The 24,749-nt window shown below is 41.1% G+C and overlaps 3 protein-coding genes across 6 annotated transcripts in view; 1 reads left to right on the top strand and 2 right to left on the bottom strand.

Annotated features, from left to right (window-relative positions):
- Positions 1-1,606: 1,606 nt before the first annotated feature.
- On the bottom strand, positions 1,607-13,489 carry LOC124645504 (cytoplasmic protein NCK1). 2 transcript variants are annotated; one of them, XM_047185325.1, is made up of 5 exons: positions 12,968-13,489; positions 9,557-9,750; positions 6,898-7,149; positions 6,135-6,222; positions 1,607-5,861 (listed from the first exon to the last, which is right to left on the bottom strand). In XM_047185325.1, exons 1-5 carry the CDS (start codon positions 13,070-13,072, stop codon positions 5,295-5,297), a joined length of 1,206 nt encoding a protein of 401 aa, XP_047041281.1. In that variant the 5' UTR covers positions 13,073-13,489; the 3' UTR covers positions 1,607-5,294. The 2 variants fall into 2 exon arrangements, with proteins under 2 accessions (XP_047041281.1, XP_047041282.1); XM_047185326.1 differs by having other exon boundaries at positions 1,607-5,849.
- Positions 13,490-13,663: 174 nt separating this feature from the next.
- LOC124645495 (transcription elongation factor SPT5) lies at positions 13,664-19,004 on the top strand. The gene is made up of 5 exons (XM_047185317.1): positions 13,664-13,978; positions 14,565-14,643; positions 14,926-15,057; positions 15,702-18,368; positions 18,508-19,004. Exons 1-5 carry the CDS (start codon positions 13,764-13,766, stop codon positions 18,640-18,642), a joined length of 3,228 nt encoding a protein of 1,075 aa, XP_047041273.1. The 5' UTR covers positions 13,664-13,763; the 3' UTR covers positions 18,643-19,004.
- A 1,935-nt stretch (positions 19,005-20,939) lies between these two features.
- Positions 20,940-24,749, bottom strand: part of LOC124645620 (long-chain-fatty-acid--CoA ligase 4) — a 46,881-nt gene continuing 43,071 nt past the window's right edge. For all 3 annotated transcript variants that reach the window (XM_047185420.1, XM_047185421.1, XM_047185422.1), the window contains 5 exons: positions 23,964-24,053; positions 23,518-23,706; positions 23,026-23,179; positions 22,490-22,765; positions 20,940-22,325 (listed from right to left, as the gene is read on the bottom strand). In XM_047185420.1, the coding sequence (XP_047041376.1) occupies positions 22,171-22,325; positions 22,490-22,765; positions 23,026-23,179; positions 23,518-23,706; positions 23,964-24,053 (864 nt within the window). In that variant the 3' untranslated portion in view covers positions 20,940-22,170. The remainder of the gene's footprint in view (positions 22,326-22,489; positions 22,766-23,025; positions 23,180-23,517; positions 23,707-23,963; positions 24,054-24,749) is intronic.

Below are 24,749 nucleotides of genomic sequence, written 5' to 3'. Positions count from 1 at the left end.
TACTTGAAATGTTCAGAGTAACCTAAGCAGTCCTGGGTTAGCCCATAAGCAAACTAAGCAATTGCTTAGGGCATCAATGCAGTGCAATCATTACCCAAGTGGCCCCTATGTATTGAAAGATTGTGATTAACTTAAACTAACGCACTTAAATATCTATAACAATGTTTAAAGTCAGTAAAATATGTTATTTGGTGGGTTTCCCGTTGCCAAAAGCCAACCTATAAGACACATTGCATACCTATATAAGGAAGCGCGAGCGGAGCGAGCGCGAAAATTTTTTAGTCTAAGGACACAAAACAAATAAAAACCACTGTAAATTAACAAAGCAAAGTCAAAAAGTAAGATATGCACAGAAGTGAAGTGCAAAAGCCGCGAGCGAAGCGAGCGCGATTTTTTCCTTAGAGTTTTCATGAAGTAAACATATCATAAAAAGCCATAACGGAATGCCTCAACAATTAAACAAAGATAAAATGCGAAATCTGACATAGAGCCGCGAGCACAGCGAGCGCGATTTTTTTTTGGGGATGCAAAGGGTGAAACAGTCAAAATTGATAGGAGACGACCAAAGCTAGGGCGGCTTTTTTCGAAATTTTATTGGTTTAATTTTGCCGCCCCCTAAATAGCCCCACGCTACGCCACTGGTTGATCTTAAATCGTTTTTAAGAATCTTTAATTTTGAAAATGTCCTTTCAACAGATGTACCTAACTGAAACCGGCAGTGTAAGTAATATTCTTAGCGCTATTGCTGTGTTCGGAAATATTGAAATCAAATCATTAGTAAAAAGATATTGTATTTTTTAAATATTACGTGATAAGTCGCTCGATTTGCCGCCCCCTAGGACGTGCCGCCCGCGTGCTGTGCACGCGCTGCACGCCCGCTTACGGCGGGCCTGCGATTACCCAGGGTTTTGCCCCATAAATAATAACTAAGTGATTACAATTAATTTTGGTTAACGGAATAATAATAAAAATAAATTCGTTTTTCTTCTACGATTTTCTCTACACAGTTGGTGCGAGCGCTGCACTGACATCTTGAATTTGACGAATAATAGCTTCTACCTATGGTACCAAGGAGCAGCGGCGGACAGAGCTTGCGCACACGCAGTCCGATCTAACAGTGGTTTAGTACTGTGGCTGTGTGCGTGAGGGGTGTCCTTGACCGAGTGGGAGGAGCCTCAGGTGAACGCCCTAATCTCAGGAACTACTGGTCCGATTTGAAAAATTCTCTCACTGTTTTGAAGCTACTCTGTCCCCGTGTAATACTTTACCCGGGTAAGGCAAGTCATTCCTACGGGACGCAGGCGAGTAAAACCGGGTAAAAGCGAAATACTACTAACTGATTAATTACGAAATCTCAGGAACTATAAACTCCTACAAACTTGAAGGGAGGTAGGTTCTTTAGGGGTTAAAACGGGGGTTTGCAGTTAGCCAGCGGGCTAACTGCCAAATTAAGCGTAAGTGTATTATCGTAATCGTACGATAAAAAAAAAATATGCGTACGAAGTCGGGCGACTGTTAGTTTAAGGAATAAAATTGCTAATGGATTTCTTCCAACACGTCTGAACTGGCCATACTCCGAGAGGGAAGGGGAATAAAACAACAGATGGCAAATTAATAAATAAATTATTGTTAAATATTACATACTGCACTTACATTGGCTCGTTACATCGGATAATATACATTCACAAAAACGTACAAACACAAGTTCACAAATACAAATTATAAAATAATATACTTTGAGCAATATAAAAATAAAAAACCGAATCACTCTATAATCTATATCTAGTTATATACTATTAAAACGTTTGATACAGTAATGTAGTTTAGTCGATTTTTGAAAAACTGGTAGGGTGGTACTTTAGTACCAAATACTTAAGTTTTAAGCTAATCATCGCAAGTGTTATTATAAAAAGCTTTAGGAATGTAAAGTCGGCTTTAATTCCTTTCTAAGTTTGGCAATGTTTATTTTATAAAGCTTGTTAAAATTAGTGCACTATAGTTTTGTCATTCGCCATCGATTACTATTTGTTTCTCACTTGAGACATACAAATCAAGACACTGACACATTCCTTTCCTCTTGTAAAGTCTTAAACAATTCAATATGTCCATCTTAATTAGATCCCGTGCTGGTCGCTACTGGCTTTGTGCTTGCTTTCAATAAATGCGGGTTCAAATGCTGCGTTCCAGGAAGACTTCGTTATACACGGTGTGTTTTGAACAATATTGTATCAAGGCAAAGCTCTTTCACAACCTCTCAGTTCAAACACACACTGTGTATATGAGTAAATTTCAAAATAACCCGACGCGCTCAAAACAAATTTAACTTTCAATATTTTGTTGTAAGAAAAAAATTGCTCAAAACCTGCAGCGGCGGTACATTTTGCTATTTTTTTTTTACTTATAATTCTCTACACTGAGTTTGCCTCGCATTTTAATTCTAATTACATTATTGAGTATAAAACGTATTAAATACATCAAAAAGATCTAGTAACTTACGATCATTGCGTTTTGAGATATGACTTGTGTCGCACGTGTCCATTACGATAACTTGCAGTAATTATATGAAGACACTAAACTATGATTACTATTCTAATGAACGTGACCTGTGTGGTGTATGCCACAACTGCCACAAGTCCCGTTAGTAGAATAGCACCCATGTTTTGGTATTTCAATTAATTGTACCCATTCATGTTACATTTATACCCACCTTCAAATATTTTTGAAATAATTTATACATATTGTACAAATACAATACCTAATTTTAGGAAATGTTTCGTCGAAATTTAGTTCCATAATTCTTTGAAGATACAATGCAGAGCGTATAACTATGTATGTATATTTACATAATTACTAACACGCGCCTGTAATGTAACCTCACCTCTGAACTAGTAATTGCATTGTTTCACACAAGTGTAGACAAAAGTTATATCTCAAACATATCACATGTAATTAAATATAGTGCGTTATCAATGTCAGGAGACATTGCCTTCTCAAGGATGTTTTCCGTTTAAATTATCTAAGGAAAATCATATTTGAAGCATCCTCGACGTAAACTTCCAACTCATTAGTGAATAGCAACAATTTAGCAAATGCAAATGAGACCAAATACATCCAGTAATATTATGATAATAGTTTTACTTTATTTTCGGTATATTATTATTTTATTAATATAATCTCAAATTAGTAGTCATAGAAGATGTTACGTAGTTAAATGCAAATAATATAGTGACACGCGCAAACATTACACACTGAGGAAAACATCCCCGATCATCTATCATACAGTGTTACATGTAACCTAACCTTATCGCTAAGTTTTCGCATACAAAAATCTCTACACTTGGTGCATCATCAACTGTCAATGTGTAAAATAAAAAGTCCATACAAAAATAAATGTTCCTGTGTAAAAGCTATTTAGTTAATACTTGCGGCTACGGAGTGACAGCCAGCGGGTGCTACAACTCAAATATCCAGGTCCAACTTAAACGTAATAGTCGAATGTGATTCGTATTTTAATTTATATATTGTTATCTACAAAATTATTAATACATTATAAGCAATTAATATGTATAAAACAACAAATAAGCTGCCATTGTTATTTTTACATGTGCTTCGAGACGCGAAGTGCGCACAACTAGTTTGTTCGTCAGATACATACATAATGCATGACATACAACCGTTCATTCCACTTAATAATAACGAATTCGAAGTCACATAATACAATTATCGCCGCGAATAGAACTGATCTAATTAAAGACTTTATTCATTTAAAGCTTACACTAATATAGGTTATTAAGTTTATAAATCTTGAAATAATATTCTTATTCGTATAAATTCATATTATAATGGTGTATTTGTGACTGTGGCTAATTAACCGTAAAGTTTAGTTTACAAACAAGTTGCGCGCACTAACTTCATAACGTAAAATAAATCTGCAACATAACAGCGTGTGATGCCGGCGTATAATATTGACTAGCGATTGTCACCTCAGTGGAAATCAACCCTTTGAGATTCCATGCCCACTACACCAGTTTAAACTTTATTTTTAATATATTCACAGAAATATTACCTGGATCCTATTTGTCATTTTATTAGGGACAAAATGGAACTGGCTTTGCGTAATACAGAAGTCTGTTGCGCGCTTTCTTTTACACGAAATTAGCGTGATAATCGTATTCATAAAATAATTATCGCTACACATTACGTAGCGTGGATCAGCTGCGTGTTTCATTATATTGGGTGATTACTTCATTTGTCAATTTGTCACTGGATGTAATTAACGAAGTTACATCTATTTCGTCGCGTGATGTGTACGACTTGTGAGCAATTTTCTCATCAGTATGTCAGTAGAAATATTTGCTTAATTTATGCTGCTTTTTTGTGATAATGTTTAAACTGGCATAGTATCAACCAAGCGTTACCTAATTCGTTGTCATAAAGACTAAAACGTAGGAATATTGTTAATGTTTGATATATTTGACTACGCGATCCCACTAGTCAGACTTATACAGTTGGTGCGTCCGCGCGAACTAGATCGTTCTCAGTCCACGCGGTACTAAACCGGCTGCGATTGACAACTTGTGGACGAACGATGAAATGTTAGAAGAAAAGGAATGTTTTTATAATACTTGCAATTTTGGAGTATGATACTCAAAATTTTAAGAAGTTGATAATAGTTTAGGAAATGTTATAAAAAAGTGACAATGGTTGATGATACCACGAAACTGCCAATCGCAACCGAGTCCTTTGCACGTTAAGCACGATAGAAAAACCTTACAAAATTCCCACTCACCTACAATAAGTTGTCTCACACGTTCCACGATTTTCCCTGATCATGACTTACATTATATCTTACTCGGCCAAACATCACATGTGTCCGACAGCGACTCGCTCGCTCCGACGCTACACCAGCGATTACATATGCGTAAACACAGTTAACTATAACTCATTGTAAAAATTACACTATCCAACTTACCTAAATAATATGATATAAAATGTTATTAAACACTAATAGAGATAAAGAAGCCAATTTTTGGTTTTGTTATTGTTGTAATTAAGTCTAGGCGTTGCATCAACGCCGTATCGTACTAAGTCATAGTACAATAGGTGTTCAGCAACGGACAGATTCGCGCGACATTGTACTATTGAATGATGCGAATCGCTCGGGAATCTGCCCGACTCGACAGATGGACTACTTTCGTGCAAAACCCGGATACGAACGGTACAAAATTGACAATGCATATACGGAAGCTCTGAACTAGACGAAGGAGTAAATAGTGGGCGTGGCGGCTGCGGGTTCAGCAGGGCTGCGTGGCCTTGGGCAGCGGACGCACGAGGTACAGCTTCTCGCCCTGCTTGTTGGTGTAGATGGGTGCCCGCTGGTAGTGCTGCACCAGCTGCTCCAGCGCCGGGAACTTGCGCTGGCCGATGCAGTACAGGCTGCCCTCCACGTGCACGCGGAAGTGCTTGTTGCGGCCCGGCGCCTTCAGCGACACGGAGTAGTCGCCCACGTTGGTCTCCGAGTCGCGGATGAGGAAGTCGCCGTCGTGGCCGTGCGTGTTGAGCAGCGCGTCGCAGTGCGTCCGCGAGATGGCGCCGAAGTACCAGGCGCGGCCCGCCGGGCCCCCGGCCGGGCCGGCGGGGCCCGAGGGCCCGGCGGCGTCGTAGGGCTGCGTGAGGTAGTCGGCCAGCTCCTGCAGGTAGTTGCGCGGCACGAGCCCCACGTGTCCGCGCGAGTCGCGGGCGCGGTACCACTCGGGGTCGGAGGGCGGCCGCTCGATGATCTCGAGGCGGTCTCCCTTCTCGAACGACAGCTCTTGCTCGTTGTTCGACGTGAACGAGTACAGCGCCACCTGCGGGGGACACTGACACTATTATTTACAATGGCCTTTTACTGAAGCATTTTCAGTTTTCACATATAAATTACAATTAAACAATCTCAGTCAGCCAATAAACATAAAAATACATATTGTCGAACAGTTTTGTACCACATTACTTTATTATAAAAACCCATGCGGGCCTCATTCAACTTTGCCTCCCCAGACCCCTGACGGGATAAGTCCGCCACTGTGTATCTCGCACATGAAGTTATTTCAACAATAAGGACACACAGTGCTGTGATGTGTATTGGTACTCACCACGATGTCGAGCACGTTCTCGGCCATGGCGTAGGTGTGCACCGGGTCCTCGTTGTCGCCCTCCTCGCTCGTGTAGTTCGATGGAAACCTGAACAACCAGACATCATGTAGTAACACTGTTACCAATCAAACTCGTCCTATCAAAGCGTAAGGACATTGCCGGATTTACCATGTAGCAAGAGAGCAATTGCTACTGGCCCCGTATTTCTATCAAATATTAGCAAACAATTGTTTCAGAAGTTACCCTTGGAAAATAGGTATAATATGCGCTTTTAATGTTATCTTAGCTGAGCAGTTAATTGGTGTTACTTAATCACAACATTATTATTTTAATTATTTTCTTATTTGTTTTATTAATGTTTTGTGTTACCAAACGCATTGAAATGATACAAGTATTGTTACACTACAAATGCAATTATACTGGTCGGTTGTTATGGATAGACTGCGCTATAAATTAATTAACTTCAATTAACCATATAAAGCTGTGACATATAAGATCGTTATAAATAGCGAGCTAATAAATAAATAAATTGCAAAATACCACATAACATACCGATACAAAAATGTCAAGACTGTATACAAAGCTATAGAAAAACTATTGAATGCATTTCTTGATTAGTTCATTATTGCGACAATTATTTCAGTTGCTAGTAGGTTCTACACGAGACAACTAAGTTTTTTCCCCCTTTCTCTCGAGATACTTAAAACAGAGTTATGCTTGGCTCAAACGTTGGTCTCCAGCATTAATAGTCAGAGTACTCACCATCCAGTATGCTGTTGGTACTGTCCCCGCCACCAGCCATCATTGCTCTTCTCAAGTATGAGGATCCTCGTGCCCTTGGTGAGGGACAGTTCATCGGGCTGCTGGGCTTGGTAGTTATACTTGACGACGGCCGTGCCCAGCGCGTCGGCGGGCTCCACGCGCCTCCCGCCCGCCTCACCACCGCCTCGCACCGGCGAGCTGTTCGACGGCAACGTCTTCGAACCGGAGCCTTTCTTCACCTTCTTCTTGATACTGGAAGATAGGTGTACGTGTACGTTATTATTCATCATCATTGTGGGACGATTAACTGCGGACTGATTAATTCAAATTGGAGGGCGGTATGTTGTCAGCGATTCGCATTGTTCTCAGTTCTGATTTCACACTTAAGACGTCACTACATGTGTATAAGATTGAGGATTATCCGTATCGTCCGCAGCAGTCACTCAATATCACTATAAGATAGGAGAGTAAAATACGCGCGTGCGGCAAGGAATAACGAAAGCAGTACAAATGGCATATATTCAACGGTGCAGCGACTGATGTGTTTATTGTTATTATTTCCTCACTAACAATGTTCTGGCATATTTTATATTGGCTTGTTTTCTTGCTATGTTTTCCTATTGTGTGATGCTTGTGACACATATATGATATCTGAATGAACATAATATGAATACTCGTAGTACGCAGATGGAATTTACCTTGTACCAAAGTGTTGTGTTTTAAAATTTTCGAAAAAAGTTTATGTTTTATGAGACCTCATGTGGCTCATACGTACATTAATTAATACATACAGTATAAATAATTGTGTAGTATTTTTTTACAAATATATACAAACTGTAACTATGTGATATGTCCTTGATACAACAGTTTTCCCTGCACATTACAACAGTTTACGGAAAGAGAAACAGCTGATATCCGCTGCACTATCGTACGCTTATTTGTGTACTTTGAATATTGTTGTAACACGTGGGAAGCTAGCGTAACATTACAATGTAAACTCTATTAACGAGACAATGTGTGACAACTCGTAGAAATCTACTTGAACTTTTACTGGTAAATGAAACAGAATTAGATAAATTCGAGTTGAGTCATATGTGATACACACCGATTGTTTAACTATTGTGTCTGCTTCGTGGACAATGAAGTGGTTAACCAAATAATTGGTGTGATGTGGAAATCTTCGAAAAATCTAGATTTGTGTAGAGGTAGAAGTTATGGCTTTTACAACGTTTTAGTTCTACGTTATTCTTTATAGGTAGTGTAGTTTATTTGTTGACTAGTTTGACCTTGTCTTATTAATCAGAATCAGTAGCTAAAAGGATGTTTCAACATAATATGAAATAAACCTTAATAGCAGTTCTATTAAGGAAAAATCTTCGGCAATATCATTATGGCATAGAGTGAATTTTAGCAGCTTTTTTGCTAAATGCACGTTCGATAGCGTGCATGTCACCTTTGTAACACATAGATAACACTCAAGATCGCGGAATGTTTGTTTTGGGTGCAAACTTTAGATTACTGCACCTAATATTTAAAGCAATATATCATCGGATATCTTCGTAAAATGCATTTTATTTATTTATGGCAGTATTAAACTGTATAGAATTTTATTTAGTAATATAGGAAAGCGAAGGTAATCCTGTCTTTATGCTACGCCTACGATGGATATTGCCTGAACCGATAGAGATGGAATTTGCTATGCTTACAGATTGAAATTGCATAAATGATTCAGGATGCTTGTGAGAGATTACGGGGACTCATACCCTCGAAAATTGTGTTACAGTGTCATATACTCGGATACTAAAATGTTTATGAAGACTTCAATATGTAAGTGAATCTTAGCTCGCTGGCTGAATAATACCTCAAAGCCGGTCTTATACTACATAGTACATCTGCAATCTAACCATATCGTGTAAAAACAAGGTTATCATCATATTTTGAATAGTTTACAGATTGCAGACAGATTTGCGAATATTTCGATTTATTTTACTGCACGTCGGGTTACTAGCGATAAGCATTATAAATATAGTTGTGCATTTTATTGATTGATCGTATGCACTGTGATTCTTTGTATGGTAAGGCTATGATAAGGATTATGTAGTACAAGGTTTTAAATGTGAATGTGAATAACTATTCCCACCCTTGGAAACTTCTATCAAATGTTATGAAACAGCTAGAAAAATTCCGCTATCGATAGTGAGTGAAGCGTGCCATTTTATAGCCACTAGGGAGTAAAGCTTGTAGAGGTTTAATTAAATAATCATTTGCTCAGTGCGTTCGGCGCAGCGACAGTGTCGTTGTTACAAGGCACTACTGGCATTTAGAAAATATATCCTTCTACCTAGAAGAAGCCTTTCATATGTAATTAATGGCTGTTCAGTGCACCCTACTCAGTCTGCATTCCAATAACACATAAGTTGTAATCTTTTAAGATACCATCATCATCTGGCTAGCGTTTTCCCCAACTATGTTGGAGTTAGCTTTCTTTCCAGTCTACCCAGATGCAGCTGAATAGTAGTATTGTACCTGAAGCGACTGGCTATTTGATCTCCTCAACCCAGCTATCCGAAAAATCGGGTCTCTCTTGGTGACCTTACTATCATCAATTTACAAATAACTGTGTAGCTTATGACCAGCAATGTTCTTCTGTGGGTCTCACCTGTCAAACAGCGAAGGCTTCTCCTTCTTGACGTAGTTGCTGGGCACATACCCGGACTGGGAGCGCGCGTTCTGCACGCGCCACCAGTGCTTCGAGTCGTCCAGCAGCAGGTAGCGCTCGTTCTTGCGCAGGTCCAGCTCCTGCGCACCCTGGGCCGCGTAGTCGTACTTAGCTACCACGTAGCACACGTCATCCTGGAAACAGGTAAACATTCAGTTAAACCACTGGTTTCTAGCCGGCTCTTCTACATGAGACCAACTGTTTGGAACCGTGCAACTAGTGTGACGTTTATTTTGACTTTGGAGGAAGGAAAAATGAGAGTGTAACTAACAACAATTATTTTTTTTGGAAAGTATAAGATCTTATTGTAGCTTTTTCTATACGTATTGGGATAGAAAAGAGTCTTCATTCGCGAATCATGCTTGAGCGACAGTTACTAGGGTCTCTGGCAATCTAAGTAGAAGACTTTATCTTCGTAAAATTATCATCCAATTTATCGGTCGCCATAACCGCCACATAAATTACGATCGTAAACATCAAAATAACTATAGTTCGGCCATTCAGAGAATGCGTTCCTGACACGTCGCGATTGAACTGACGACGTAACTTTGCAATGGCGTTGCAGTTACGATAAAAATATTTTTGCTGGTTGTTTACCGTTTTAACAATTGAGGAGCATTAAAACAACATTATTATATCAATAATCAATGAATGTAGTTACGTCGTCAGTTCAATCGCGACGTGTCAGGAACGCATTCTCTGAATGGCCGAACTATAAATCTGTGTATTCTTAGACAAAGCGTCGATGACAGCACAGCTAGCCGGTGCTGCGAAGGAAAAACCCAATTTGTTTACAATATGCTGATAATACAATGCAGTGGGCGTATTTTTAGTAAAACACTCATTATTCCGGTAATTCCTGAATGTCGGATAATATTATGACGTCAGGAAAACAGGTCCTAGAAAAAGGCGGATTTATCAGAACATGTTTAGTAATTCTGAATAATCTAGATTTATATTTGTGCACTCAGCACTTAGCTTAAATAAGGCGTTCTGACTGGGTGCCTTACATAGGTACGTGGTAAGTTGAACCAACTGCCAAAAAAAACAGGTTATTATTTTGACCTGTGCATATGATATGTTTGAGCGTGATAATCTCATGTTTAGCTGAGCCGATTTTGATGCGGTTTTCAGCATAGATAGTATTTGTCAGACTTAAGAGAAGTTTCAGGTATATTATTAAAGTCAGTTTTATTTTCATGAAAAAAGTTAGTTGTTAAGTATTTTAGATTAGTATGGTGACATGTAACTTACATGGACCTTTTTATAATGTAACAACAATTGTAAAGCCACAGTCCAGAATAACAATAATGATTGATTCTTTGTTCAAGTGAAGCTGAATACATTTTTAATGCCTGTTTGTTGTGGTTTCAAAGAGGTTTTCCTGTTTGTTCCTTACTGGTTCTATTTGTGCTAAATTGGTAGATAGTGACAGTTCAATGTACTGTTTAAATAAGCTAATATTTACAGCTAACTAAATATCAAATTTATCCCTTGTTATAGGCTTTCAAATCAGTTATAAAAAGAAAATTACAAATAACATAAAAATTATTGATTCACAGTATATACCTTCAGTCTTTCTAACTTTTACATAATTATCTCAATAAGTGTTCATGCAGGTGTGCATTCATTCAATATTTATAGTTGAAAAAGGATAACCATGTAGGAAAACTAAAAACATTACGAAATCATTCATTGTTTGTGGTTTCATTGTCTCTATTGATATTGCTGTGGTGGGTTTACACAAATTCATTGATATTTCCCAAATAAGCAAAGCTGAAAAACTTTTTCCTTTTCTCAACTTCCTGCTCTAAGACAGGTAACTTTTTATAACTGAAAATACCCAGACAGATTTAATAAAGATTAGGTTATAATAAATTTGTAGTAATTTGTTGTAGTATACTACAAGTAGTATAATTTGTTTTTAATCTGTCGAGCCTTTACCCAAGCAGCTTGCAAAGCAGCTAAGAACCAGCCTATCTGACCACCTTAACCCAGTTACCCCATTTTTATTCATATGAGAAGTTGTTCCCCTAGGACCAGGTTGAACCCACCAGGTTAATAAAAAAAATAAACCTTATCTGAATAATATGTTGTATTAAGATAATCAGTCTAATTTAACTTATACATGCCATCCACTCATTTTTCTGATAGGATAATTCTCAAATATGTACATGAGCAGAGTTCATATTTGTCAAATTACAGTAAACCTCATTGGGAAGGTCATTGACTAATAATAATAGTATTCAAGTAAAACATTAGATAGTGAATTACTCATTTCCTAACACGCTATGTTTATTACTAATTTCGTCATCTTCACTAACTTCCAACTATTTCAAGGCTGATACAGTTAATGTTGTGGGCATTTTGAAACAATGTTTTATTTTGTATAAGAATTCATTATACAATGAAAGCTTATTTCAGGCTATTAGATTGAATTTAGGTAGGAACATCTAACTAGGAATTTTCTTAATTATGTAACCAGTTATCCCTAACTATTTATTAGCAGACATTATCTTGAAGAAAAAATCATTTAGCTTTTTGCTGTATTTACCTCTCTCATTATCAGAGAATTTATGATATACTAGCAACCCACCCCGGCTTCACATAGGATATCAGTATTTCCCCACAATTTCATGGATGTTATGATACATATAAACCTTCCTTTTTAATCAGTCTATATATTAAAAAACACTGCTATTTAAGCGTACAAAGGGTAATAGGGACAGAAAAAGAGACTTTGTTTTATACTATGTAGTGATATAGTATCAGAAATTCACTTTCACACAAACTCAGCCTTTGCTAAATGCTAAGTTTCTGCTGAGTGACATGGTGTGCCCTACAAAGGTGTCATTACAATGGGTATGAGCTAATTTGTTCTGTATCTTCTGTTTTATCAATTACATTCACTTCTCCATTCAACATGCTAGACAATGTGGTGAAGTGTACTCAACTGATTAACTAAACATGGATTTAAAAAATTGTGAAAGTGTTAACAACATGAATAATAATGCATAATGCATGACAGACATACTATTAGCAAAATAGTGCAAAAACTACTTTAGTTAATCAAATTCCTCCACAGTAAATTCTAAAATACTGCCACTTTATTACAAGTATGTACTCCTGGCCTATCAGAATCATATTCTAGCTAAGTCTGACCATTTTGCTTACTTCTTTACTGCAGATTTGTATGAAACTAGTTAGAAAAATTGACCCTATGATAATCATGTGGAAGTTGTCATACCATTTTATTATTTTTAAGTAGAGCACCAAACAGGATATGCCAAATTAAGATCATTAAGCTAGCTGATGATTATGTTAGGTAGTGGGTGTCTAGTGAAGGTGTACCTGTGCGTTTTTCCCGTGCCTCGTGTTGGCCATGGCGTGCGGCGCCGGCAGCGGCTTGTTCGCCCACACCGAGTCTGCGGCGCGCGCCGACCGCGTCTCCAGCATGACACCCCCAGCTACGGATCCGGTCGGTCACCGCACTCGCCTTCACTGATACATTGCGGCCAGCACTGGGACCACTGCACTGCACCACATACACTGCACTCTCGCAATAACACCACACCGATCGATTCACGACGCACCACCACTACAAAATCTAATGATTGTTTATTGTAGGACGTGCGAAAATCTGATCGAAACTCGAAAGCCAAAGAGACACCAAATGAGCTTAGCACTAATCGACCCCTCAGATCTTCCAAATGTATAATATTGCACAAAAACAATTGTTATAGAAGTGTCTTATAACATTTATACTATTTTTGGTAGGATTTTCACTCAGTATATCATAAATTAACGATTAATTTAATGAAAAGTCTCACTTGTCGGTGGGGCAAACGACGAATCAATAGACAACTTTATTTTTTTAGAAAACCAGGTGGATCATAGACTATAAAGATTATCATTTCAATTCTCAAGTATTCAATTTCTTAGGCGATTATGTTCAATTGAATTGAAATTGATTTTCTCAACTCTAGAAAATATTTTCCTTGTCTATGTGAAGACCCCATGCATGAAGTCAATGAACTGGCAACACCATCATTCGTTTGTGACGTTTTGCTACGTACCTATGGTGTGTTTTCGCTGAAATATTTTTAATGGGTCAAAATCATTGATTTTAGTCCCATAAGACGCGATAATGTCTGATTCGGAAGGTAGCAATTACTCAGGGAGTGGGTCTGACGCGGGTAGTGTGGCATCCCGTCGGTCACGGAGGAGCGCCGCATCGAATCGTTCAGTGCGTTCGCGCTCGGGCTCCCGGTCGCGATCTGGCAGCCGCAGCCTTTCGCGGACTCCGTCCAGAGGCTCCAGATCACGCTCTAGGTCTAAATCACGCTCACGATCCCGTTCTAGGTGGGTAAAATGTTAATAACTATGCTAGCAACGATCTGTACAAAAATACAGTATTGTTTGCAAGCTGTTGTATCAGTTTGATAACAGTTATTACTATATTCACAGTGGTCTGAACTTTATGTGCTACGGTACTGTCGCACTAAACAGGACGTATAATTATAAGTATTGAATATTGAGTGAATTAAAACTAACCTAATAACCAGGTTTTGTAGCAGTCATTATTCCTTCTCTATATAATAGATCCACAATTAAACATGTAATGAAAGATATTCAAACCTCCTGGAATAAAGTGACAGCTATAATTTCAACCAGAATATAAAGAATTTGTGTGAAATAAAAAGTTTAGATCTTAACAACCATCCTCTAGAATATCCATGAGTGGGTACATATGAGTTAAACTCGATAACTACATATCCTGCACATATTATATGTCAAGTTTCTTGTGATTGCAATTTTGTTTCTTTAATGCTTAGTAAATGACTTGACTTCATTCAATGTTTCAACAATTTGTTTTCCACTTAAATATGCATTTAGGATTGTTATATACATTGTTACATGTACAGAACAAGAATTTTTTCTGTTATAGGAGTCGTTCAGCGGGTTCCGATGGCAGTCGCAACAAAGATGATGAAGCAAAAGAGGCATCTGGTGATGAAGAAGTTGAGGTATACATATAATTGTTGTTCTATTGTGTAGTTTTTATGAAGGAGTAACACAAAAGTTACCGTATTACCTGTATTGTGCATCAAGTCTTGTGGTTGCAAATCTCAGTTCAGACTACAGAAAGTAACAAAACGGATGTCTTGAATAATTTTAGTCAACAAATCAATAACTTCAAATAAAAACACATTTCAGAAAACAAATAAATGACATTCAAATGAATAAACCTAGTCAATATGTTCCAACATGGTCCAATCTTGATGCTAAAGTAATATGCTTGATTGCAGGATGAACAAGAACCAGAGGGTGAGGACCTAGTGGACTCAGAGGAATATGAAGAAGACGAGGAAGAAGAAAGACTGAGGAAGAAGCGCAAGAAGGACAGTCGCTATGGAGGCTTTATTATTGATGAAGCTGAGGTAAGGATGAGTACCATACAAATCAGTTATTTACTGACCTTGGTATATGCTCATAATCATAAAAATGTAGTCGTGGTGGCCTAGTGGGTAAAGGACCAACCTCTCAAGTATGAGGGCGCGGGTTCGATCCCAGGTCAGGCAAGTGCCAATGCAACTTTTCTAAGTTTGTATGTACTTTCTAAGTTTATCTTACACACCATTGACTGTGTTTCGGATGGCACGTTAAACTGTAGGTCCCGGCTGTCATTGAACATCCTTGGCAGTCGTTACGGGTAGTCAGAAGTCAGTAAGTCTGACACCAGTCTAACCAAGGGGTATCGGGTCGCCCGGGTAACCGGGTTGAGGAGGTCAGATAAGGCAGTCGCTTCTTGTAAAGCACTGGTGCTCAGCTGAATCCGGTTACACTGGAAGCCAACCCCAACATGATTGGGAAAAGGCTCGGAGGACGATGATGGTATATGCTCATAATTTGTCTTTTGCTCCAATAAAATATAATACATGTAGTTAATATCTAACTTCTGATAAAACAATAATGAGAAAAAAAAAAACATTTTTACCTAGATATATTTATGCCAAAGCATATTTCACTGAAGACATGGCTGTTGGCAGACCTTATTGTAAAATTTTGTATCTTGTTGCAATAGGTGGATGACGAGGTTGACGAAGATGATGAGTGGGAAGAGGGAGCACAAGAAATGGGTATTGTGGGCAATGAGGTTGATGAAATCGGACCTACTGCCCGAGAAATCGAGGGCAGGCGCCGAGGTACCAACCTCTGGGACTCACAGAAAGAGGAAGAGATTGAAGAATACCTTAGGAACAAATATGCAGATGAGTCAGCAGCCCTCAGACACTTTGGTGAGGGTGGCGAGGAAATGTCGGATGAAATCACCCAACAAACCCTGTTGCCTGGTATCAAGGACCCCAACTTATGGATGGTCAAATGCAGAATAGGTGAAGAGAAAGCCACTGTCCTACTCCTAATGAGAAAGTTCATTGCCTACCAGTTCTCAGAGGAACCTTTTCAGATCAAATCTGTTGTGGCACCAGAAGGTGTCAAAGGCTATATTTACATTGAAGCCTACAAGCAGACACACGTTAAAAATATCATAAATAATGTAGGTACACTCAGAATGGGTATTTGGAAGCAGGACATGGTTCCTATCAAAGAAATGACTGATGTGCTCAGAGTAGTCAAAGAACAGTCTGGGTTGAAACCAAAGCAATGGGTCAGGTTAAAGAGAGGTCTCTACAAAGATGATATAGCTCAAGTTGATTATGTAGATCTAGCTCAAAATCAAGTGCATTTGAAGTTGTTACCTAGAATAGATTATACCAGGCTGAGAGGGGCATTGAGAACTGTTCAAAGTGAAAGTGAAGCAGCTAAAAGGAAAAAGAAGAGACGCCCTGCTGCCAAACCTTTTGACCCTGAGGCTATCAGAGCCATCGGTGGTGAAGTGACATCTGATGGTGATTTCTTAATATTTGAAGGTAATAGATATTCTCGAAAGGGATTCTTATACAAAAACTTCACAATGTCTGCCATATTGGCAGAAGGTGTGAAACCTACACTTACTGAATTAGAAAGGTTTGAGGAACAACCTGAAGGAATTGATATAGAATTAGCAGCACCTGCCAAAGATGATCCTACTAGCTTACACTCATTTTCAATGGGAGACAACGTGGAAGTGTGCTCTGGTGACTTAGCGAACTTACAAGCTAGGATTATCGCGATAGACGGGTCGATGATAACCGTGATGCCGAAGCACGACGCGCTGAAGGACCCGCTGGTGTTCAAGCCGAACGAGCTGCGCAAGTACTTCAAGCAGGGCGACCACGTGAAGGTGCTGGCGGGGCGCTACGAGGGCGACACCGGGCTCGTCGTGCGCGTGGAGCCGCACCGCGCCGTGCTCGTGTCCGACCTCACCATGCACGAGCTGGAGGTGCTGCCTCGAGACTTGCAGCTCTGCTCCGACATGGCCACCGGCGTCGACTCGCTCGGCCACTTCCAGTGGGGGGACATGGTGCAGCTCGACCCGCAGACCGTTGGCGTCATCGTCAGGCTCGAGAAGGAGAATTTCCATGTCCTTGGCATGCAGGGCAAAGTAATCGAATGCAAGCCGCAAGCTTTGCAGAAGCGACGTGAAAACAGATTTACTATGGCCCTTGACTCAGAACAGAATACGATTCAGAAGCGTGATATCGTGAAAGTAATCGACGGACCGCATGCCGGACGTAACGGAGAGATCAAGCATCTGTACAGAAACTTCGCGTTCTTGCAATCTCGTATGTACTTGGATAACGGCGGTATATTCGTGTGCAAGACGCGACACTTGCAACTGGCTGGAGGCAACAAGAACTCCAACGCGTCAGCCGGGCTATCTCTGGGCTTTATGTCACCGCGCATTCAGTCGCCCATGCACCCGTCTGGTCGCGGCGGCATGACTCCGCGCGGCCGCGGGGGACGCGGGGGCCGGGGCGGCGGGGTGACCCGTGACCGAGAGCTCATCGGACAGACCATCAAGATCACCGGCGGGCCTTACAAGGGAAATGTGGGCATCGTGAAGGACGCCACCGGCAGCACCGCTCGCGTGGAGCTGCACTCCGCCTGCCAGACCATCTCCGTGGACCGCTCGCACATCGCGGGCGCCGGCAACACGTCGCGCGACGGCGCCAGCTCCTTCTACACGCGCACCCCCGGCCGCACGCCCACGCTCGGCGCGCAGACGCCCACCTACCGCGACACCGGCATCAAGACGCCCATGCACGGCTCCGCCACGCCCATCTACGACGTGGGCGGGCGCACGCCGCACTACGGCTCGGCCACGCCGTCGCACGAGGGCGGGCGGACGCCGGCACACGGCGCGTGGGACCCGGCGGCCGCCGCCACGCCCGCGCGGCCGCACGACTTCGAGTACGGCGCGCTGGACGACGCCGACGCCGCCTACGCCGGGCCCTTCACGCCGCAGACGCCGGGCACCATGTACGGCTCGGACCACACGTACTCGCCGTACCGGCCGTCGCCGTCGCCGGCGGGCTACACGGCCGGGTACCCGGGCACGCCGTCGCCGGGCGGCTACTCGCCGCGCTCGCCGTACGCGGGCGCGGACGCGGCGCCGGACTGGCACACGACGGACCTGGAGGTGCGCGTGCGGGCACACGAGGACTCGGCGCTGGCGGGGCAGGCGGGGGTGCTGCGCGGGCTGTCGGCCGGGACGTGCGCCCTGTACTTGCCGCAGGAGGACCGCGTCGTCAACGTGCTGGCCGACCTGCTCGAGCCCGTTGTGCCGCAGTCCGGAGACACCGTCAAGGTAATATATTTTATATACTACATTTCCCCTTGATAACAACCGTGTTCATTTCTGTCGGTTCGTGGATCTAATGATGGAACTTCCAAAATAGAAATGTAAAGAAGTTGGCATGTAAAAACATTGTCATATTTTATTTCAGGTAATCGCCGGCGAGGATCGCGAGGCAGTCGGTCAGCTGATCTCCATAGAAAATCAGGAAGGTGTCGTCAAGTTCGGCACGGATGACATCAAGATCATGCAGCTGCGACACCTGTGCAAGATGAGCACCGCCTAGACGCTTCGTTATGACGACACATAAACTAGCTTTACTTTAGGGGATACAATTTATTTTCGTTGTGACTGTAATCTTTTGACTGTTTCTAAACTATGTTAAGATTGATTTCTGATCTAGATTATGTTTCAAAAGTATTTTCTCGCAGGTTGAATGTCATCTTTCATACCACTCATAAGTAAGTGACATTTCATAATCAAGGAATTGTTCTTTTTAAATACTGGACTCAAAAACTTACTGTTGATTATTTTCCGACACCTGTACGTACTGTACTCTTACAGTTAACTTCTATTTAAAGCATTAGTTACGAGAATGTTATATTATTTACAGAAGTATAAATAAACTTTACAACTGCAATGTAAAAATAATTTGTTTTATTTGTCACTTATACCAGGCCTCTGTCACTCGACGTACTTGCGCGCGATAAATGCCTACCGCTCGCTGGGTTACCGGTAGCCCCACGCGGCTCAGGGCGCACAACTGTCACACGCGCCGCGCGCGTCCAATATTATTATTTTTATTTCGTGGCATATTATGCTGTTGGTTTTTATTAGGTTTTTTAAGCACAAACTGATGGATTATTTTGAGTTGTGTTGGTTTATATGCGACTATTGTAAGATTTAGAAACATTTTATATGTATGAACTTATCTAGTAATTCTATTTTTTTTTTTTAATAAATTAATACTTATCTACTTTATGATTTTAACAACAGAGATCATTAGGTACTTATTTTACTTTAGATACCTACTTAGTTATATGAACTGTATTGTGAGTTTTGTAGCTCAAAACACATCTCGAGTGTAAGTAGGTATAGTTCTGGTCCAACTTAATGACGACTCGGAACATTACGCGTGTCCCTACGCAGAAACCAATTTTAGGTATGTATCAACACTCGACGGAGTTTGTACCATATGGGGTATGGCACTTGTGCTCGAAAAATAGTTGGAAACCGCCTTTGATTTTGACGAAAGCTTTACTTAAGCACTTACCTATGCTTACGTATTAGGTAATATTTAGTAATATGTACCCATACTCCATTTTAGTAGGCAATATAATAGTTAACTAAAGAAAAATATTCTTGATATTACTTTTTATTTAAAAACTCAGTTTTAAAAAAGGCTATCTTAAAATAAGCGTAACTTTGTATTCCTACTTAAATATTAATAAATTGTAAGAAGCAACCCTAAGCACGGCCACGGAACGGTTGCGGTCACTGAACTGTGCGCTATCGCATTGGAATAACAATCAAGCGTTCGAGCTTTTAAGGTTCATTTTATAACGCAGCTAGGAATTTGTAGGTAGTTGGGGAACTTGTAGGTGCTTATAACAGTAGGTATGGACTTTTTGTATGGAGTGATTTATCTGTTACGTAGTAACTATTATATAATCTGTGCTTATACCTTCTGCCAATATTACCTATTTTACGTAGGGATTGGTTCACACTAGGAAGCAACGACGCCGCCAACAAACAAAACAAAGGATTTTGAGGGTGCTGCCCAATGTAATTTGAGGACAAAAAGCGCTTATATAAGCCTGATTTCAATAAATGAATTTGACTTCGAAAGACGTTATTATTACATGGCACATTATAGCAGCACCGCAACAGCACGGCGTCGCCTCGAATTTAGACTACGGCTAGCCGCCAGCGCGCTAACTACGCGTTGTCCGCAAGGTGCAAGCTCGCAGTCCACGCGCCGGCCGCGACGTGTAAGCTTGCTGTCACCGCAAACTCAATATTATTTTAAGACAGTTATGATTGAACACGACGCAATGACGTTGTTTCGGTGCCGGCTCGGAGTCGGCGCGTAATAGCACGCCGTCGGCGCGCTGTACGCATGAGGACCGCTCGCTTGCAGCACGCGGGCGGCGAGTCGAGTTGTGTGGTAGCGGCAAGCGCGCTGACTGCCCGCCGTTGGCTTTTTCATATTGACATTACGAAATATAACATACACGATTTAATGCTCTAAATTGAATGACAAATGTGTCAACAGGCATGGAGCCGTGCTGTTGCAGTGCCGCTATACTGTGCCATAACCCTTATGGTGGAGGTCTCTTGCACGATGATGAAATCTATACTAATATTATAAAGAGGAAAACGTTGTTTGTAATGGATAAACTCAAAAACTACTGGACCGATTTTAAATATTCTTTCACCATTAGAAAGCTATATTATCTGCGAGTAACATAGGCTATATTTTAACCTTTAACCCGGTGCGGGCAGTAGCTCCCACGGGACGCGGGTGAAACCGCGGGAAAACGGCTAGTATTTTAATAAAGAGGAAGCAATAAATACATCTAGTAATGATTTTATTAACATTTATTCAATAAATAATACAAAATTGGTTTTCATTGCAATGCTTAAGAATTTCAAACACAAAGTTACAGTCAAACTGAGCAAACGACCTACCAACATACACTGATGTTACATCAAGATTGTTACAATTTATTTTATTACAATATGATTACATCGAAAAATATAAAGATACCGTACAGTAACACTCGAGTTCTCACATTTAAATACATCAATGGAATTTTATGTTTGTTCAGGTAACATTGATTATATTACTCAATTTATTTAAAATAGTATTATATTAAAAAGGGATAATTGTAAATGCTCAGCGAAATGCGGCCAGAAGTTAAAATGCTGCAACATTGTTGAGTAACACTGACTAGCCCTACCTGTCCGTAGTTACACGCTAAACTATAACATCAGCCATGATTTACAAAACAATAAAAACTAATCAACAAATTTATAATCCGATCTAATTATGTTGACACGCACACATCTTGTTCACTACGCCTCACGTAGTTGTACAATGATAAAATTGTTACATGATATTCACAAAGTAATTATATAATAAGTTTTCTTATAGTTAACTACAAATAATCATGAATGTTTTATTATGCTTGTACGAATGCATCATGTGTCAACATAATCGTACTACATTAATACATTAAAACATATCATTTTGCTAACATTATGCAACACAATGAGCTCGCCTTGAACACTCATTTCTTAAATGAGTCATCATTATTATAATACAAATAAACAGATGAACAAAAATGTATTTATTGCAAAATTATTATTATTAGATTGCAAACACTATCCCCGATCCCCCTAAGTACTAATACAATTATCTTAGTCTAGCGATGTTTCGTCCCGACCACGAAACGGTTACTTTGTCTTTTAAAAACGCGTAGGAACAAAACTATGGTTTTCATGGTAGGGACAATAGCTATCTACACATGAGATGCTAGGCCAATATATCTACACGATATCCGAGGAATCCTATAATAATGACGTAAAATTTACTTCCCAATCACGCGCAGCGCATTCACCACATCAGATCTACATAATTTTAAATTTACACAAAGAATCTCATCAGAAGCGTTCGACCAGTCAAACGGTGTACTTAGTTTTTATACATTGAACGTGCCGATCATCCGTCCGCAGTCGCACAAGCGAAAATTTAGTATTACAATAATACACACTAGGATATTTAGAGGTAAAGTGAATATGTACAGAATGTTCAGGAGGCGTACATGCGCTTGATGTCCTCCTTGTACCGCTCCTGGATGTCTTTCCGCTTGATCTTGAAGGCGGCCGTCACCAGCCCCATGTCCGGCGACCACACCTCCGTCACCAGCTTCACCGCCGCCGGCACCTCGAACCGCTCCAAGCCGCCTGCGCAATGCAATACTCCAATCAATAACGCCTTTCAACTCAATCATTTGTAACTAAATCTGACTCTGAAGAACGAAGATATTTACGAAACTCATAATCATAGGTAATTAAAAATTAGTATCTTATTTCTGTTACAACTAAAAATAACAACAAAAAATACATACATTTCCTAGCATGATCCGCCAACTCCTTCACCACAGCCTTTTCAACACTAGGGTTCTGGCACAGCTGTTCAAAGTCCATCTCCGGCAGACCAGCCCTCGCCGCCAGCTCAGCCAGGTGCTGCGGGTGAGGAACCAGCAGACACACCGTGTAACACTTGGAACTGTCGCCGTAAACACAGATGTTCTCTACGATGGGACAAGTCTTGAGTTCCGCTTCCACTTTGCCGAGGGACACGTATTCGCCGGCTTGTAGTTTTACTAGGTCCTTCTTGCGATCTGTTGGAAAGAAAATAAGGATATTAAACAACTGATAAATGTATGAAAAATTAAACGTCAGTGACGGGGTTCAATGACTGCGAGATCAATAACCTTTTACATTTGTATAGAAAACATGTGCCCGATTATTGAAATATGACAATATAATTCAATTGAATCTGCGAATGTTTTTGCCATACAGGTAATGTCTTCTTGTAAATTAATGGTGGCAGCGATACCAATCAAAATAGTTTGAATAATTCTTGTAATATGGTACTGACCAATAATTTTAATGCATCCGTCGTGGTGCAGCTCGCCGATGTCTCCGGACTTGAACCAGCGCCGTCCCTCGGCGTCGATGAACTCCTCCTTGGTCTTCTCGGGGTTCTTGTAGTAGCCCTCCGCCACGCAGTCGCCGCCGATCACTATTTCACCCTGAAATGGATAGGTACAGTTATAATACTGACATGTGTTAGTAGGTGGACTTTGACGTCTGTTTTTACGTCGTTGATATCAACAATTAATATTGGTATACATAGTAAAGGGGAAATATTTTTTGTATTTTAAAGGTTTCAAAACTATTGGACCGATTCGTTTTCTTTTTTTTATTATTGGGACGCTATATTATTTATATGTTACATTGTATCTGGGTACGTGCACTGGACAGTGGTACTTATAAGACTCGGAAAAACAGCTAGCCTTGTTAACAGTGCTTGTAGTTTACTAAGCATTGATTATTGTTTGAGCACAGTTTATACATAAGACGACAGTACCTGTGGGTACGGCTTGTTGTCGACGCGGTAGCCGCCCTCGTCCCAGTCGAGCAGACGGACGTCGGTGCCGGAGGTCGGGGCCCCGACGCGGCCGGTGGAGCGGTCGTGCGGGTCCATGACGGTGGCGCACGACGTCGTCTCCGTCAGCCCGTACCCCGCCACCACGTCGCAGCACAGGCAGATGCGGACCTACAATATCATATTTATAACTAAGTAGAATATTCTTATTTAATATTGTTTAAAATGACTATTTCCAAATTGACTATGGCCTAATGTAATGGATGTACGATTACCTACACTGATTGACAGGTGAGATATTATGCTATAAATGTGAAGCAAATAAAATGAAAGTAAAGTAAGTACAAATTTTAGTTTTTTTCGGACTTAGTAACCTTTCGTTTTATAGGGACAAATATAGTGTCTCATAGTTATAGTGGCAGTAGTACCTGCGCGTGTGTGTCGGGCGACAGCGGGGCTCCTCCAGAGATCATCATGCGCACCTTGCCGCCCAGCAGCTGACGGATGCGGGAGAACATCTGTAGGGAAATCACACTATTAACTACTGTGGACGAGGACAACCAGTAACGTACGGGTGACGTCACGATGTCAAAGATGGCGCGCACTTGACCGATCAGACCGACGTTCGAAATATTCAAATTCTAGTTGGTCATGGAGTCTTATTGAACTGTGTATTTTCATACCAAAATATTACGTTAAAAATAATGTTTATAAGAAATCTAAAAACGTGGTATGCTTATTTTGAAAGACAACGTGATCGAAAAGGTAGAATTCCTTGGATCGCGGCTGTCGCAGCCGCGCGCGGCCGACGACTGTCGTAAGCCGCGCGCGACAATAGTCAACCTATGAAAATGTATGGCGCCGCTGCCGAGGCCCGCGACACAAGCGCGCGGCCGACGACTGTCGTAAGCCGCGCGCGACAATAGTCAACCTATGAAAATGTATGGCGCCGCTGCCGAGGCCCGCGACACAAGCGCGCGGCCGACGACTGTCGTAAGCCGCGCGCGACAATAGTCAACCTATGAAAATGTATGGCGCCGCTGCCGAGGCCCGCGACACAAGCGCGCGGCCGACGACTGTCGTAAGCCGCGCGCGACAATAGTCAACCTATGAAAATGTATGGCGCCGCTGCCGAGGCCCGCGACACAAGCGCGCGGCCGACGACTGTCGTAAGCCGCGCGCGACAATAGTCAACCTATGAAAATGTATGGCGC

The sequence above is a fragment of the Helicoverpa zea genome, chromosome 3 (genome assembly GCF_022581195.2).
Source record: "Helicoverpa zea isolate HzStark_Cry1AcR chromosome 3, ilHelZeax1.1, whole genome shotgun sequence".
Classification (NCBI taxonomy): Eukaryota; Metazoa; Arthropoda; class Insecta; order Lepidoptera; family Noctuidae; genus Helicoverpa; species Helicoverpa zea.
Note: the sequence above shows the minus strand (reverse complement) of the source record. Positions and strands in the feature narration are given on the sequence as shown.